This window comes from Neodiprion pinetum, chromosome 6, assembly GCF_021155775.2.
Source record: "Neodiprion pinetum isolate iyNeoPine1 chromosome 6, iyNeoPine1.2, whole genome shotgun sequence".
Classification (NCBI taxonomy): domain Eukaryota; kingdom Metazoa; phylum Arthropoda; class Insecta; order Hymenoptera; family Diprionidae; genus Neodiprion; species Neodiprion pinetum.
In genome coordinates this window covers 22,804,758-22,819,665 of record NC_060237.1, presented here as the reverse complement: position 1 = coordinate 22,819,665, position 14,908 = coordinate 22,804,758, and the positions used below count along the sequence as shown (strand labels likewise).

The window sequence follows — 14,908 nt, the reverse complement described above, 5'->3', positions numbered from 1 at the left end:
TTAAATTTAACATCCGTTCAGATAAGAAAGATTCCAGATATTGTCAAGAGAAATAAATTGCCTCGCGAAAAACGTGCTTACTGAATTCCAGCCTCTCTCATTTTACCTAAAACACTTTACAAACTTTTACCAACACTTGGTTATAATAAATTTAAATCCACTTCGCTACTCGTCGGTTTCAAAATCTCTTTCATAAAGGCAGTTGTGGTCTAAAGATATTAAAAGTAAGGCTTGACACGTCTGGGATCTGAAATCCATCGAATCTAGACTTTATTAAAATACGAGAATAAACACCGGTGAGAAATCAAGACGTCTCGTTGTTAATGTACCTCGCTGATTTGTTCGTCACTCTTCGCTCTCAACTGGGTCTTTTTCTTCTTTTCAGCCCTCCTTTTGATGCCATGTCTACAAAAGCACTCGGAGAAAGTATCCTCAAGATAAGGTTTTATAAAATGAGGCCGGTTCAGAGCTACACTTTGCTCAGAGTCGTGCAAGTTGTTCTATGCTCGGAACTCGATGTGAACTAACGAAATGCAAGTACAATCGATGGTAGTCGATGTTTCCTTGGCAGTGAGTTTAAATAAATTCGCTAACCGTCTTTTAAGTTTTCGCCAACAATTTTATTCCAAAATTGTACATCTTACAGCTTTCAATTGAGTTTATTAGTGGACTTACTTGACCTGGTAATTGAATCGTGCGCAGGAAAAATTGCGACCAAATCAAATACAGAGAAAATCATCCGAGTCTCGGACATTTATTGCTTTGTTATCCTTTTTTTCTGATTGCAGTTATTCTCTGCCCAGGTAAACGAGCAGACATGACTGAAACAGACTTTCCGTAAAGTAAACCAACCGGCGTGATTCCTCGAAGGGAATTTTATTCAAACAGATCTCCCGCTGGCACTTTTTAGGTCTTATTTCCCCTCTTTGGTATCCGAGAGTAGAAAGGATGCTGCTAAGATCCGGTCCGGAAATAATACGGAGGCTTATTAGTGTCCGAAACTCTCGGATCGGTGGGGCTCAGACAGTCTGACAAAAACACATTACGGCGTCTCCTGAATTTTGTGGAGTCCGTAAGTCTGCCTCACTGCCATCAACATTAAGTATATGTTATGCAGTAGAAACTATCCGCATTTAAGAAGTAAATAATTGTACAACCATGCGAATCCGAAAAGAAAGGCCGGAACTCGACGTGACTCTGAAAGAATGGTCGTTTTTTAATAGAGGTTCATGCATTTTAAGGGATCCGTATGTGCAGCTAAGAATTTTATGTTACGGATCGACCAAAAATTACATTTAATAAAGAAAACGCGGGAGTTCTTGGTGGTTCAAACTCGTAGAAAGTAGGAAAGACAATACTCGTTACACTATCCGTTCAGCCGTCTGTAAGTTTGTACGGTTAGGGGAATATATGTATTTAGTCAAGTGCACCGCACGTAGAAGTTTTATTTCAACGTAAAGTTTGTACGGTGTATATGTAAAATAGCGCGATCTCCTGCAGAACGGTATGTATGTACGCATGTTATATGCATGATAGTTACATACATACGTACATGCCTACATCGGTGACAATAAAAGTGAACTGCAGTCTGTGCATCGTAAGAAAACATCTTTGTTGCACGTTGCTCTCCTCGAGATGCGATTGGAGAGAGGGTCGAACTGTAGTTTGGCCTTTTGTAACATTACAATTCGAAACTGCGGAGACTAATCGATTGCCGTTTCCCGTTCCACGTCCATGCAACTTTGTGTGTTTGCTATGAATACTACATTCGCAGTGATTCCCTCCGCGTTTCGTCGCTGAAAAATAAAGCAAACAATATTCCAATCGTAAAGCTGGAGGAGAGTTTCATATTTAGTCGCATCTACATGTGTGTACGTATATACGTATATATTTACGTATATGCACATACACGCGGTATTATTTGTCGACGGAAAATACACGCGCGAGCGAGTCCTTTTTCTCCCTCTGCAAATGGATTAGACCAGAAGGAAAAAGAGAGAAATTGAGTGAGCGCGGAGCGGCAGGATCGCATCGACGACCTCCTCTCCTCCTGTTCCTGAAAAGCCGCTCGAGATGCGGCTGACTCAACCACGACTTGCACTACTCGAGTCTCCCCGATACACGGCTTATGCAGACGTTCTCCAACTTGAGTTTCCGCTGCTCGGCCAAACAGGACGCGGGACACGAACTCATCTGGTAAAAAGCGCGTCCCTCGTTTAATCTCGGTTTTAAAAGGTAAAAAACGGATAACGAACGCCGGTTGAGAGGGTGACCGGCTCTGAATTAAACCGGACTTTTTTTACCGACTAAAGCCGCCGATTTCGTATAATTTGCCAATTGCTGCAGTGCAGGATATCGAGATTAAACCAGCCGCTTCGCGGTTAGAAAGGCTTGACCAGCATCTATGCGGTTGATTGTCCTAGACCTTTGGAATTTTACACGAGATCTTGAATTCACAATGAAAATTACAATGGAATCTGTACATGTACAGGAAAATTTTCACATCGTTCGTTTATCCCTTGGAAAAATAGAGGGCTGCGAAAGCTAGATTCGTTTTGCCGAACGCCGGTTGGGTAATTACGAAGCGTATATGCCCGCAGGGTTATGAACGAATTTGAAACGCATTTACCCAGTTTCCTGTACAGCCGACCATCATGTATCCAAACAAACGCATAGTTCGAAATGCAGTGGAATCGGATGAAATTATCCGCGGGCTTACGTAACTACACGCAATTTGCTTGACTTGAAAATCGATAACAAACTCAATTAAAAATTGCAATTTGATTATCCGTAACCAATTTCCAGCTCGGGAGGGTAAAAACTGTTGAAATTTCACCTCGCAATTTTCGGCACAGATGTGTGAGAGGATTTTTTAAGTGTTCGCGATATTTCGAACTGTTAGAGAATATATATACCGTAACGTTCGTTGTAAAAATTTCATTTTTCTTTCCTGCAATAGCGTATTTTCGCAAAATTTTGGCTCGAGGAAATTCAAGTGGCTTAACACCCACCCGTAAGAAAATACTTCGTAGGACATTTCACGGAATATTTGACAAGGAATTCATGCGAATAACTGAATGCATATTTGCACTGTCATCCAGCTATTCCATATACCTGTTTTACTACCCTTCATTTTATTTTTCCGTCGCCTTCTTCTCTCTCTTCCAGTTTCTCTTTCTGAGAAATTCTCTATATTTAAAAAAGAAACATATCACGATATCCACTCACACGTTTCCTCTCCTCATACGGATGTTTCGGTATATCGATAGATTCGCTGTCCGTCCAACTGACCGTGTATGTAATTTCACTTGCAATCTATCCGAATCATACACAACATCCCAATATTCCAGTCAACCGGTGATGCTGATCGCCCCGATCACAGCGTTCCGCTGGCTCCACCTTCGGACAAGCTGGTTTTAGCTCGTTAATTTTAATTGCGCCAGTTTTCCGTTCGACAAATATCCAATTATATATTGGGTTGAAAAACGTATTGTATTACGCACCCGAGCCACCGCGAAATAGGGTCGTTTTACCTGTCGCAATTCTGCCGGAATAAAATATTTGTGCTCTATTGTATTATAATTAGCGCCCGAGGCTGGGATATGTCAAACTATTATTTCAAATTATCAAGTTATGTTGTGTTATAATCACCGGAGTTGTTCTGGAAATTTGCTCGTTAAAGAGGTGGAGAGAGAGATAATATATACACGCAGCTAGTATACTTGACTTTAGAAAATTTTCATATGAATTTCATACGGTACGCATACAGCGACTTTATGACCCAAAAGTTACTGGATCTGCACCAAGCTTTCGTAAAACGAACGGGAATTCTCACTTTTTTCACTCGGTTGCTTCCTGATTAATATTATTGTAATAACGGGGTTGAGACTTTAATTGAGAATGCATGTAAGATTACACGCTTGAAAAAATCTTCCTAAATACTCATTATTCTGCGTATACGTTAAAAAAAAAAAAAGTATCGAATTCGTCGATTATTATACTTTGAAAAATTGGTATATTCTAACTCGTACTTCAAAATATATACGTCATTGTATTCCAAAAAGATAATTGAAAGTGAAATAATTTGAATTAACTCGTTGTAGTCATTCTGTACAACGAGACCCTTACTCTTCGAGTGTTAACGTTCCAAACTTGGATTGCATATTAGGAAAAAGAAGTATACCAACGTCGATATGTATATGGACGAAAATCTAACGGTACGTCAACAACCCCGATCCAGGATGAAAGTCCTGGAAATCGGAAGGAGGCGAAGGTTCTCTGACCAGTAACACCAGCGGCCATCGTATTTACCTGTCAAGTATATCATGCGAGCCGACATCCATATGCATGATTTTGTCCTGTCAGTAGTTGGAGATCCTCTGAGGGCTATACGCGGGAAAAGGGGTCTCGTTAAAGGGGTTTGACGGGTTTCGGGACCCGGGATTGGGGATTCGGGAATTTCGCATCTCCAGACCCTATCGTTCCCTTTCCCAGGATATGCCGCAGTGTCAATCGCGGTCAGGACCGAAGGTACAAATGCGAGCTGACTGATGCAGAGCGCAAAGATTCGCGGATTTCGGGTTACGGGATGGCTCAGGTAGATAAATTTTATTCCCGAAATTTCCTCGCTCTTGCAGATGCGTGCGACGATCGGATAAGGACGCTGCGGTTTCATCGAGGATCAGGAACACGCGCACACACACACACACACGCATATATTTAAGTAGGTACGTGTACGGTGCGATACGTTGCGAGAAAATTTATTCATATTTATAACCATTACCCCTCGTTCATTGAAATTCAGCAGGAGCGTAACGTGATCCATTATCTTCTCATCGAAGATTCATCTCCGCCAGTTCGCCTCCCCTCCACCCCCCCCCCCCCCCCCCCCCACACGCAGCCTGCATATTCCCCCGAGATCAAAGCGAGCCAATCTCAGACCTTGAGCATGGGCATAAATTCCAAGTAAGCTTCCGCAACCGTAGAACAAGGCACGATGTTTATTCGAAGAAATTTGATAACCGTTATCCTGCAATTTGGCAGAAGGTGGTACGACGCCACGTATGCGGGAGTAATATTGCGCCGTTGAACAACCGAGTTCCACATACGTTATACGGCTGTGAGCAGGATGCACATTCTATCTGTATGTATGATTTACCCGCCCGTGTATTCGCCGCGAAACGCACACGATCTTGCCGAATGTGTTTCAAACGGCATAAAGCAGCCTGTTACCATAGTTGTAGTACATAGTCAGCAGCTATACGTGCAGTACAGTGTCGTGGCTATCCCCCAAAGCCGTGTGGCCAATGTGCATGAATTTCCATTCCACATGGTCCGTTCGCGAAACTACTATATCTAGGTTTCGCGGTGGACACCTAACCGCGGCTTCCTGGTGATTTGCATGAAATGAGGCTGCCTATACTCCGCATGTTCTATCCTCGGTCCCGAGACAACGTAACCGCACGTATACCGCAGCGCCCACTTAGCGAATACACTCTGTGCGAACATATGCAGGTATACGCGAATGGATGGAAATATAAAGTTTCCAGCGCACACGTCTGCTCGACGCAAAAGTGAGCAGCGGCGGCGGGCGCTCCGCACAACTTGCACTGTATGCATAATGCACCGACCACGCGATGCGGTATGGGACAAGTTATTGTGCTATTTTGGCGCCAGTAACAGGCTGTTGGAGTGATAATAACACCCAGCGATTATAGTCACGATGTCGGTTGCTCGTCTAGCGACAAACCTCTCTGATAATAGCGGTCCGCCAGCGCGTTACGTGTCGGTGATATAAAATTTTGCGAGCTTGCTGAAAACGGGCGCAAGTCTGGAACTCTGGATATAATAAACGTAGATACAGGGACGAAGTTAATTGGGTGTTGGGACTGGGGAGTAAATATCCCGAGGGAACTGGGTCAACTGCCTGCCATTGGGGGTACGGTCAATCGACTGCCATACCTACGATCCTTTCTGCAATCATGGGGAAATCGTCTTCTTCTCTCTTTATATATGTTCAGGGGATGAGAGCGCGCGGTCTGAACGATTCCGCCTTCTCGCTGTTGAGAATTATCAAGTTTTAATTGAGGATTTGTAGGTTCGATTCGTGGATGTATAGGTATACGATACTTGCTATTATACTCGCTATAATCCAATGACAAATAATAATTATATTCACTTTTATTATCTCTTTTTGTGCTATATAAATTTTACACTGGGAATAACAAGGAGAAAGAAAGGTGAAATAAAATGAAAAAATTTGATTTGAAACGGACTCTTCCGTTGATCGTTGATATACATATACCTATGTATAATATTTCACTGGCTCGCGTGCAAACTATCATATCTGTGTATAATTACTGATCTCCATCGTCCCTCGGATTCGCACGCACTTTTGATTACCGGTAAACAATGAACAGTTTTTTTTTCCTTATTATTTCTCCTCTCTCTCTTTTTTTTATCACTGTCCGATCTGCGGGTTCGTTAAAGTTTAATAGGGTTTCATTAGCATCGCTAAGTCACCGCCACGCGAACCTCCTAAATCACGGTGGCAGACACCTTCCGTGCAATTTGCCGTTAATCACAATCATTTGAATATACACTTTGGTACACTGTACACACCGAGTCACGTAGCTTCGGTTCAGGTCGATTGGATTTCAATTGGTTTCAATCGAGCTGACGGCGAGAATTACGGTCGGTTTACCCCCGGATCGCTCATCTCAGCATATTCCCAACGAAGGGCGTGAGTAGGGCGAGGAGAAGTTTCGGCGTAATTCCGCAGCCCCCACCGTGCTGCATGGCGGCCGGATGCTCACCTGCGACAAAAATTTCAATTTCAACTCCCGACTAGCGAACCCGCGAAACAGAATTATTACGAGCTTCCTGCACTTTATTTAAACCCCCCCAGCCCTTGTAGAACGCTCGGTTGAATTTGTATGCCAAGTGTCGCCGTATTTATAAAAGGCGCTGCAGGTAAACGTCTTGTGACCTCGAATATTCACGGTACCGTCCTCGTTACCCGGCACCGCGGCGTGAGTTCCTACTTATCTACCGACTGCTTCCTCCTTCGACCAACAAATCACATCCAATGTTCGGATACAAATATTCACCTTGATAAGAGCTTACCGTTCAGAACGTGGACGACGACGCTTGCGGAAGCTGCGTTCTTCGGCACGCACGAATAGTTCCCGCTGTCACTCAACTCGGCCCTGGTAACCAGCAGTTTACTCGTTGTACCAGTCTCCGACTTCTCCGTAACCAAGGATACTCCACCCCTGTTAATTACAACGAACGTTACCATTTCGTCCCTCCTTAGCGATCTCGGAATTTATTTACGGGACTATTTTTTCTTCTCCACCAATTTTGCCAAATATAATATTCAACGAAATTAAGATCGTGCATCATCTCGAAAAATTGGAAATGAAATTGAAATGGAATACGTCACCCATACAATCGCGCTACGTACAATGTTGGAAGTAATTCGTGCAGTATATGTTACGTGTTTCTTAAACCTATGTATTATACGTATATGCTGAAATTTTGTTCTTCAAATCAACTGGTTTTCAAAACTGATTTAACATGTCCCGCATTCACGTCAACTTACATACACTTAACGTGCCAACAGGTTTGTCCAGGTATAACGAATGTCAAGTTTCTGTTGTTTTATCGAGACAAAGCAAAATGTGAGTCATTATAATGAAACAAGTGATAGATATCACAGGTCACAGGGCACAAATCACTTCAAAATTGATTTAGCACCCGTTGAAGGTTGAATACTGGTTATATTTTCATTGGACCAAATCAATTGTCGAATTCATTCTCGATGGCGAATTTTTTTCAACGATGATATTCGATTTCAATCTCAAATGAATTGACGTTACGTATATACTTGGAGTTGTATTAAGTTACCGGATGGAGAAATTGGAAACGAACCTAGGGCCGTCAAAATCAATCACGACACCGGCATGATACCACAAGACGCTGCTTGGCGGGGCGGCCTGCACGTTGACGGTACACGTCAAGCTGATGGTGCTTCCCTTCTTAACGTAAACTTCCTCAGGACCCCAAATCTTGGCTTGAGCGTCTGTGACAAATTTTTTGTGCGCCTACGTGAACTTTAAGAAATTTAATAAAGCAGCGTTGTCATATTGTGTACATAACCTACACGAATCATTCCTCGTGGTGAATATGAAATAGCAATCTGACCGTTAGTTGTTCCGCCATGGAAGTTCTTGGGAGATAAAACGCACTGCCTAGAACCGTGCGAGAGCTTAGAGAAACTAGACTGCAACACTCCCAAGAATTCCGAACGGCGGAACAGACTTTGTAAGACCATAATATCCAATCGCACGGAATTATTCAAGTTACTCGCCAACTATTTCGGCCGGTTTCACCATCTTCTGAGAGACTCTACTACACGTAGACGCGCAAGATGAATGAGCTTTATCGATATACTGTAATTAGAAACGGGGATCACCTTGAACGTTGAGCATAATGGCCAAGTGGATCTTGGGCTCAGTGTTCACCTGGCACTCGTAAATCCCGGCATCTCTCTGCTGAACATATTCTATTTCAAGGTCCCAATCATCGGAGGCCTCCGGATGAATAACGGCGAACCTCTGGTCAGTGGTGTAGGTGAAGATCGAAGAAGTCAGGATGTGGAGATCCCGCTTGCGCATCCAGGACACCTGGGACACAGTATCACTGGTTGCCAAGAGGAAAAATCTTCGACACCACAGGCGCCGACCTGCATTTTAACCCGACTTGAATTCGCGTTACAATAACGTGCATCCGCGGTAAACGAAAGTCACGATGTTTCCCGGAATTAGAAAAGCGCAAGGATTTACGTCATACGACCAGCTGGACGATTCGTGAAGGACTACTTGGCAGCTGCAGCGTCAAAGGTTGTATTCGCCGAGCTTAAAACTGATCAAGCGTGTCTGTACTAAGGGTTTCGACCAGACCGGGTAGTTTTACAACTTGACAACAAGCCGAGCGAATGGTGGACGCGTCACATTTGTCATTTTATTTCCGGAGCTTTATAGGGTACGGTGGTATGCTACTTGACATTATTAACGTCCGTCTTGACCTCCGAGTGCTCTTACCGAGAAAAGAGGAATAATATAAAATTCCTCGCGGGTCGGGTTTCCCTGTCACTCCTGCCCTAAATGGGGATGGCACTTTCCTCACCGGGTGTAGGGTATTCGATCCCTACGATCTGTTCAAATACCGCGATATTTTCGGATACTCTAGTGGAAAATTTCGACAAAGAACCCGGGCATTCTGCTGCGTCACCTTTGACACTCTAGCTGAGAAGGGCGAAAACTTACCGTTCGCTCGCCAGGATGCTTGACTTGACAACGCAACACGACGGACTGACCCGCAATTGCTGTCACATTTTTGGGCGAAACGTCTGGAAAGTACGTCTTCTCCGTATAGTGAGTCAACTTCTGGGTATCCCCCACCGCGTTCTGTGGGCTGGTTCCAGCTGCGGAGTAACATTTTGATTGAGGAATTGGAAGCCACATGTGCCCAGCTGCTGGGATGTGCCGTGCACACTCGGAATCTCAAACAATTCATAATGCGAAGCTTGACAGATTATTCCAGCAACTATATGAAATAACATGACCGCGTATACGAGACCCCGAGTCTCGGAATTAGTCTTCGGGTAAAACCAGAGACCGTTAATCACTACCGGCTTTATAGCGACCACAGAGTGCCGCGTACTCTAAATTAATTCCAACTATACGCGCTTTGGTTCAGTGACCATAAAACGATCTGATTAAATACCCAGAAACACGAGGACAAAGAGGGACAGCGAGAGATAGGAATATCCGAAGGGGAGTTTACCTGGAATTTAGGACAAGAGGTGCCCACCACCGGAAAATTAACTCTTAAAACGATGACAATCTGGAGGAATTTGACCACAACACATTGACAATTCACGCACCTATGGCACCAACTCCGGAACCGGACGGTTCTCCGTGAAATATGTAAGCCGTCGCTCCCAGTAGCGCGAAAGTCACCCTCAGGACGGCCATATTTTTCTGTCGATTCTTTCCCCAATTGTCATTCATTTGGCGCTGCAGCTTGATGCACCATGTGTCGTGCTCCGGGTGCACTCGCGCTCAACCGAACAAACCGAATTCCTTGTCGGACATCCCGACCACTAGTTGCCACTCGGTGGTATTCCGCAACGCTGCGCCCGAGGGCGAGCGATAATTGATGGACGTATCGTGCGGGGCGATTGGCAATTTGAGCGTACGTCGTTACGCCGTCTCCTCGCGAAACGTATCCTGGCAAAGAAGTATCCTTCGCCTACTCTTCACCGAGACGAATGACTCTGCGCGTTGCACTGACATTTTTCTAAATCCCTTATTACTTTCGCAAGATTATATAACTCTCCCCGTCTGTGTTATACAAGGTCCACGTTCGCTTGGATCAAAGGAATTAGGCTTAAATAGCGACGATCGAGAGTCGTGACACGTGATACGGTGCCCCACTGAAGGATTAATCGCTCACTCTTTGACCCGGCAACGTCTCGTTAGCATAACAATTAGGTTTCCCACTTCACTGGCTGCCGACAAAGCTTTCCCCTCGATATGACGTTGGATTAGTTAACAGAGATGGTAGCTGCAGTAATTCGCCGGTATAACACCACTGAGAACTTTTCACTCTCCCAAAAAAGTAAGGCGATATTTTTCACCACGTGCAAGAATTTTAATATCGATGCAGAATAAAGAAAAACTGCCAAAAAAGAGCGGAAACAACGGCGCGACGACTGCGGACAAAGCACCGCGTAACACTCGAATCACGCTTTTCAAACGATAATCACCAATCCCCTTTCGCTCTACTCTTGCACATCTCCGTCACTGTCCACGTTTCAGGAAAAAAATAATCGTCTCCGTCATCGCCGCGTGCAGGATAGCGGGGGTCGCGCGCGTTCGCCAGACTGGAATTACCGCTCCTCCTGCAGGAACAGACGTTCGCACGGAGGAACGCGCGCTGCGTGTACCGGCTTGGCCGAGCCGCGTTTGCGCGCCCTGAACCACCTTCGAATCCTTCGCCCTCTCCCTCGCCGTTTGTTTAGCCAGCCAGGACCACTTGCAGGAAGCCCTTGGCCAAAGCCCGACTCTGGCTTTTCCTCTGCGTTCTCACCGCATATTCTTGCGCCTTTAGGACCTACCTCACTGCCACTCCGTACCCGGAGCTTGATGAGAAAAGGCTTCTCGAGAAGCGTGGGCTCGTTCCGAAATGATTATTTCCTCCATTATTCCAAGTCCATATTTTTTGCATGGATACAGTGTTGTTACACACAATAGGAAATAATATGAACAGATATCGGAAATACCAAAACGAAGTGGCTTTTTCACCCTCCAATATTTGTTGACATCTCTTTTTCATCTGGAAAGTTCAAAGCTTAGAGTTTCACAATTTACTGTGTTTGACGAGCGGCTCTTTTTGGATGGACGAAAAATACTCTCGTGAAAGTCTCTCTCGTGTAACGGGGGATTTCTTCTACATGCGAGCTGATTTTAATAATACGTCTACCCTCGGGTATACTTGTATCGAACGTATAATATACGGTACTCGATAAACTTGAAACAAAAGCAACGTCCTTTCAACGAAACCACTGCTAATGATTGAACTGTCGATACGCGTTTGTAACGTTCGCTTGAAATTGAATAATAATTATAGGAATTGTACCTCAAGTTAATGGCAACATTGTCAAATGACTAAAAACTCCCCAAAATGGTGTTACTGTGATTACATCCGTAACACCATCATTACAAGTTTTTGTATGGGCAGTCATCGGCACAAATATATCAGATAAAAAATTACGACAGTAATATTCTTAGTCATGGCGCTCATGGCGCAATGAGCAAAGTAATTGTAAGCTGTTTCCACTATGTTTTCTAACAATAAAGGGAGCTCTGGATGTTGCAGGAAATAAATGAATAACGGGAAATGAAATCGAGCTCACGAGCTTTATCCATAAACATCAGCAGTTGGCAAGGTACGGACGAATGACGAATGTTTCCCCACTGTGGATACTGAGCTTGAGGGCCTCGTTCTGCAGCCAACATAGCAGAACTCGCAGCTTTCTGTATTATCGACCGATTTCTACCCCTCCATATGCGCCAACCTACCCTGCCCAACGTCGCCAAAGTTGGGAAGTCCCTGAATCGCGATGTATCCTTCGGCTCACCACGCTAAATACGTTATCGAAACTTTTTTACTATAGTTAGATTATCATATCGTAGATGACCGTAGCTTACTTATTAGCCTTTAGATAAACGCCGCAATTTTTCCGGTTCAAATCACCTTTCAAAGCTCAGATGTCATCTCCCGTACTCAATATTCAATCAGCTTTGTTCAAGGATGAAACTAGGGCCAAAAATCTAAATGAATCCTAATGTCGTCCAAGTCAGTACTCGCTTTTTGGGGGGTATGGTCTTTACGATAGCTTCTGGCCAAAATATTCCCTTCTGCTGATTCAGGCGATCATATTCGATCAGCTAAAAGCTGATCTTATCGGAACTTGATCGGCTGACCGAGGGTAAAATTGCAGTGGATTCACTTCGAGGATGGGGGGCAAGCAGTCCATAGTATCCTCAAATGAAATCTGAATTGCAAGCGACATACCTAACGCGCCAATCGAATATCTCGTTGCGATCTCACATAGTTCAGGATACCGTCTTCATCTTGAGCTTCGAGTAATCTCACGAGAGCTTTTGAAAAAGTTAATTGACGCAGGATTCGGTCGCCTTTAGGACGTAGATTCAGCTTCTCAGTTTCGGAAAATTGATAGACATCATTTCATTTTAGATAGTTCATGAATTGCTGAAAGAAAATCAAAATAGCATAATCCAAGCAATTTTTCATCGCTCGATGAGCAAGAATCCCCTGCGTAAGTAATAAAAATCTTATACCGGCTGGGATACCGGTGGATTTGCGGTGAATTCATCTTCCGCGATGAAAATTGACCATATATATGCACAAACAATCGGGCATCTGAATTGCACCTTATTTCATATCAAGTAATTTTCTCAGCGAGTGCAATAAAAGTATACATGCTACTCAGCCTACGTCAAAACGACGTCCATAAAGTGGGAACGGTATTTACCATGCACGTGAAAATAAGCCAGTTATTATTATCACAGTCAACTTGTCTCAAAGTATCTACAGGTACAGCTATAAGTGTAATCCTGAAATCAATTAAAGTTCAATGAAACGTGTCAGGAAATCAACGACACGACAATTAATATCCCGAACTTTATCCATAATACATAGCGCAAAGAAAAAAAATGATTTCGCCATCCGGCACAACGTGCGTCAACATAAATCAACCATTCCTCGGATCTGATCATAAATTAACGGCTAAAAACGTCGGCGAACGTCAATCACGTGTCTATCCCAAAAGTCCGTAACGCAACAGTAATTCGAAAGGTCTACATCGATCCTCAATTTTATATACTTAATGTATATCTTACGTACATGCGATCCGCAGGACGAACAAGGTCGATGACTACAGGGATGAAATATGCACGAAGTTTAAGTCATGCCTAACCTACTCCAGAGCATCCGACCACAATGGGACCGAAGGTGCAGGATTCGATGCGAAGGGTCTGGCGAGGGTTACCTTCGAAAGTGAGGGAAATAAAGAAACGACGGAAGGGGATGCAGGAAGAGTGGAAGGGGGGGGGGGAGGTGGAAGGGGCAGGGGGGGGGGTCTCGCGTGGCGCAGGATTCGCGGCTGCAGAGGGACGGGGGGAAGGGACGACGGTATTCCCGGTTGAGCGCAAATGGTTGAGCTTGCGCCGAAAGCGTACCGCGCGAAACGAAACCCGACGGTCGTTTCTCGCGTGGGTTACTATTCCCGACCGGCGATTCCCTGACGCCTCGAGTCCTGAGTGTGACCGGCGCATCGCCGGGTGTGTGACTGCTACTTGAAAGCTGCGGAAGGACCGGTGAGGGAGAAGTTGGTGCGGTTCGGTGTCGGAGCTGTAATACCTGCACCTGGAAAACCGCGCGGTTGAAAGGGCAGCGCTTTTCATCCCCTTGGGACCGGGTTGTAAAGCTGCTTTTGAAGATCTACACCGACAGATATGACGTCGCCGAAATCGGCGGTCTGCCCTCTTGATCTTGGCGCTTAACTAACAGGTGTTTTTTTCTACCGGTGAGTAAGCCTTTTCTTCATTAATCTTACACGGCAGTCTCGATTAACGCGCGCTTGGTATTTCCGATTGAAATTATTGTCAATTAGAGATCGAACAAGATTGTAAATGTGAATTTAAAACCGGTAAGCTGTGAATTCATTCGATAACGTTACTTTTCGGGGCAATTATAAACGGCGGATAGTTGTTGTTGGTTTTTTTTTCGTCCCCTTGTTTTTCCATCTCACCTACTAGTCAGTTTTTGCTTTCGTCAATGACGTTCCACAGTGCCAGCGGGAAATTATCCCCGAGGCGAGAGGATAAACCCCTGACAAGTATTGTTATTGAATTCTTCCTTCATCGAATTACAACTTTCCTAGCGAGCTGAAAGCTTTCATTGAATTTGATTCTCCTGGTCTCGCTGGAGTTTCTGACTCGTCTTTTTTTTTTTGCTGTCTATATTATTCATATCTCCGAGACTGAGTACATGCTTTTTAAACTCTTGTTTCGGCGGTTGCTGATCCGATTCCGGGTTCGCGGACCTCGAGCAATCATACTCTGTCTTTGTAGCATAAAAATTCGATCCACTTTTATTTAACTCGGTTATAACGTATTAAATTGATAATATTTCGACGGGGATGTTAGCTGGCTATTTTATTTGGATTTTATATTCTCGATCGCAGCTATATTTCGATTCGATTTATACACGCGTTTGAACAAATTCAAGTTTTCATCACACCAACGTAATACGG

At 44.3% G+C, this 14,908-nt stretch overlaps 2 protein-coding genes across 6 annotated transcripts in view; one reads left to right on the top strand and one right to left on the bottom strand.

The window, feature by feature from the left end:
* The window catches only part of LOC124222404 (lachesin-like), a 59,893-nt gene that overhangs the window by 6,832 nt on the left and 38,153 nt on the right, over positions 1–14,908 (top strand). For 3 of the 5 annotated variants that reach the window (XR_011177433.1, XM_046633321.2, XM_046633319.2), the window contains exon 1: positions 13,828–14,179. The exons of the other annotated variants lie outside the window; for them this stretch is intronic. The gene's annotated coding sequence lies outside the window, so the exon portion shown is untranslated. Of the gene's footprint in view, positions 1–13,827; positions 14,180–14,908 lie in introns of those variants that run through there. 5 annotated transcript variants of the gene reach the window in all.
* LOC124222406 (zwei Ig domain protein zig-8) lies at positions 6,406–10,974 on the bottom strand. Its single transcript, XM_046633326.2, has 6 exons — positions 9,950–10,974; positions 9,330–9,487; positions 8,477–8,687; positions 7,933–8,083; positions 7,126–7,274; positions 6,406–6,815 (listed from the first exon to the last, which is right to left on the bottom strand). The coding sequence occupies exons 1-6, from the start codon at positions 10,074–10,076 to the stop codon at positions 6,715–6,717; spliced, it is 897 nt and encodes a 298-aa protein (XP_046489282.1). The 5' UTR covers positions 10,077–10,974; the 3' UTR covers positions 6,406–6,714.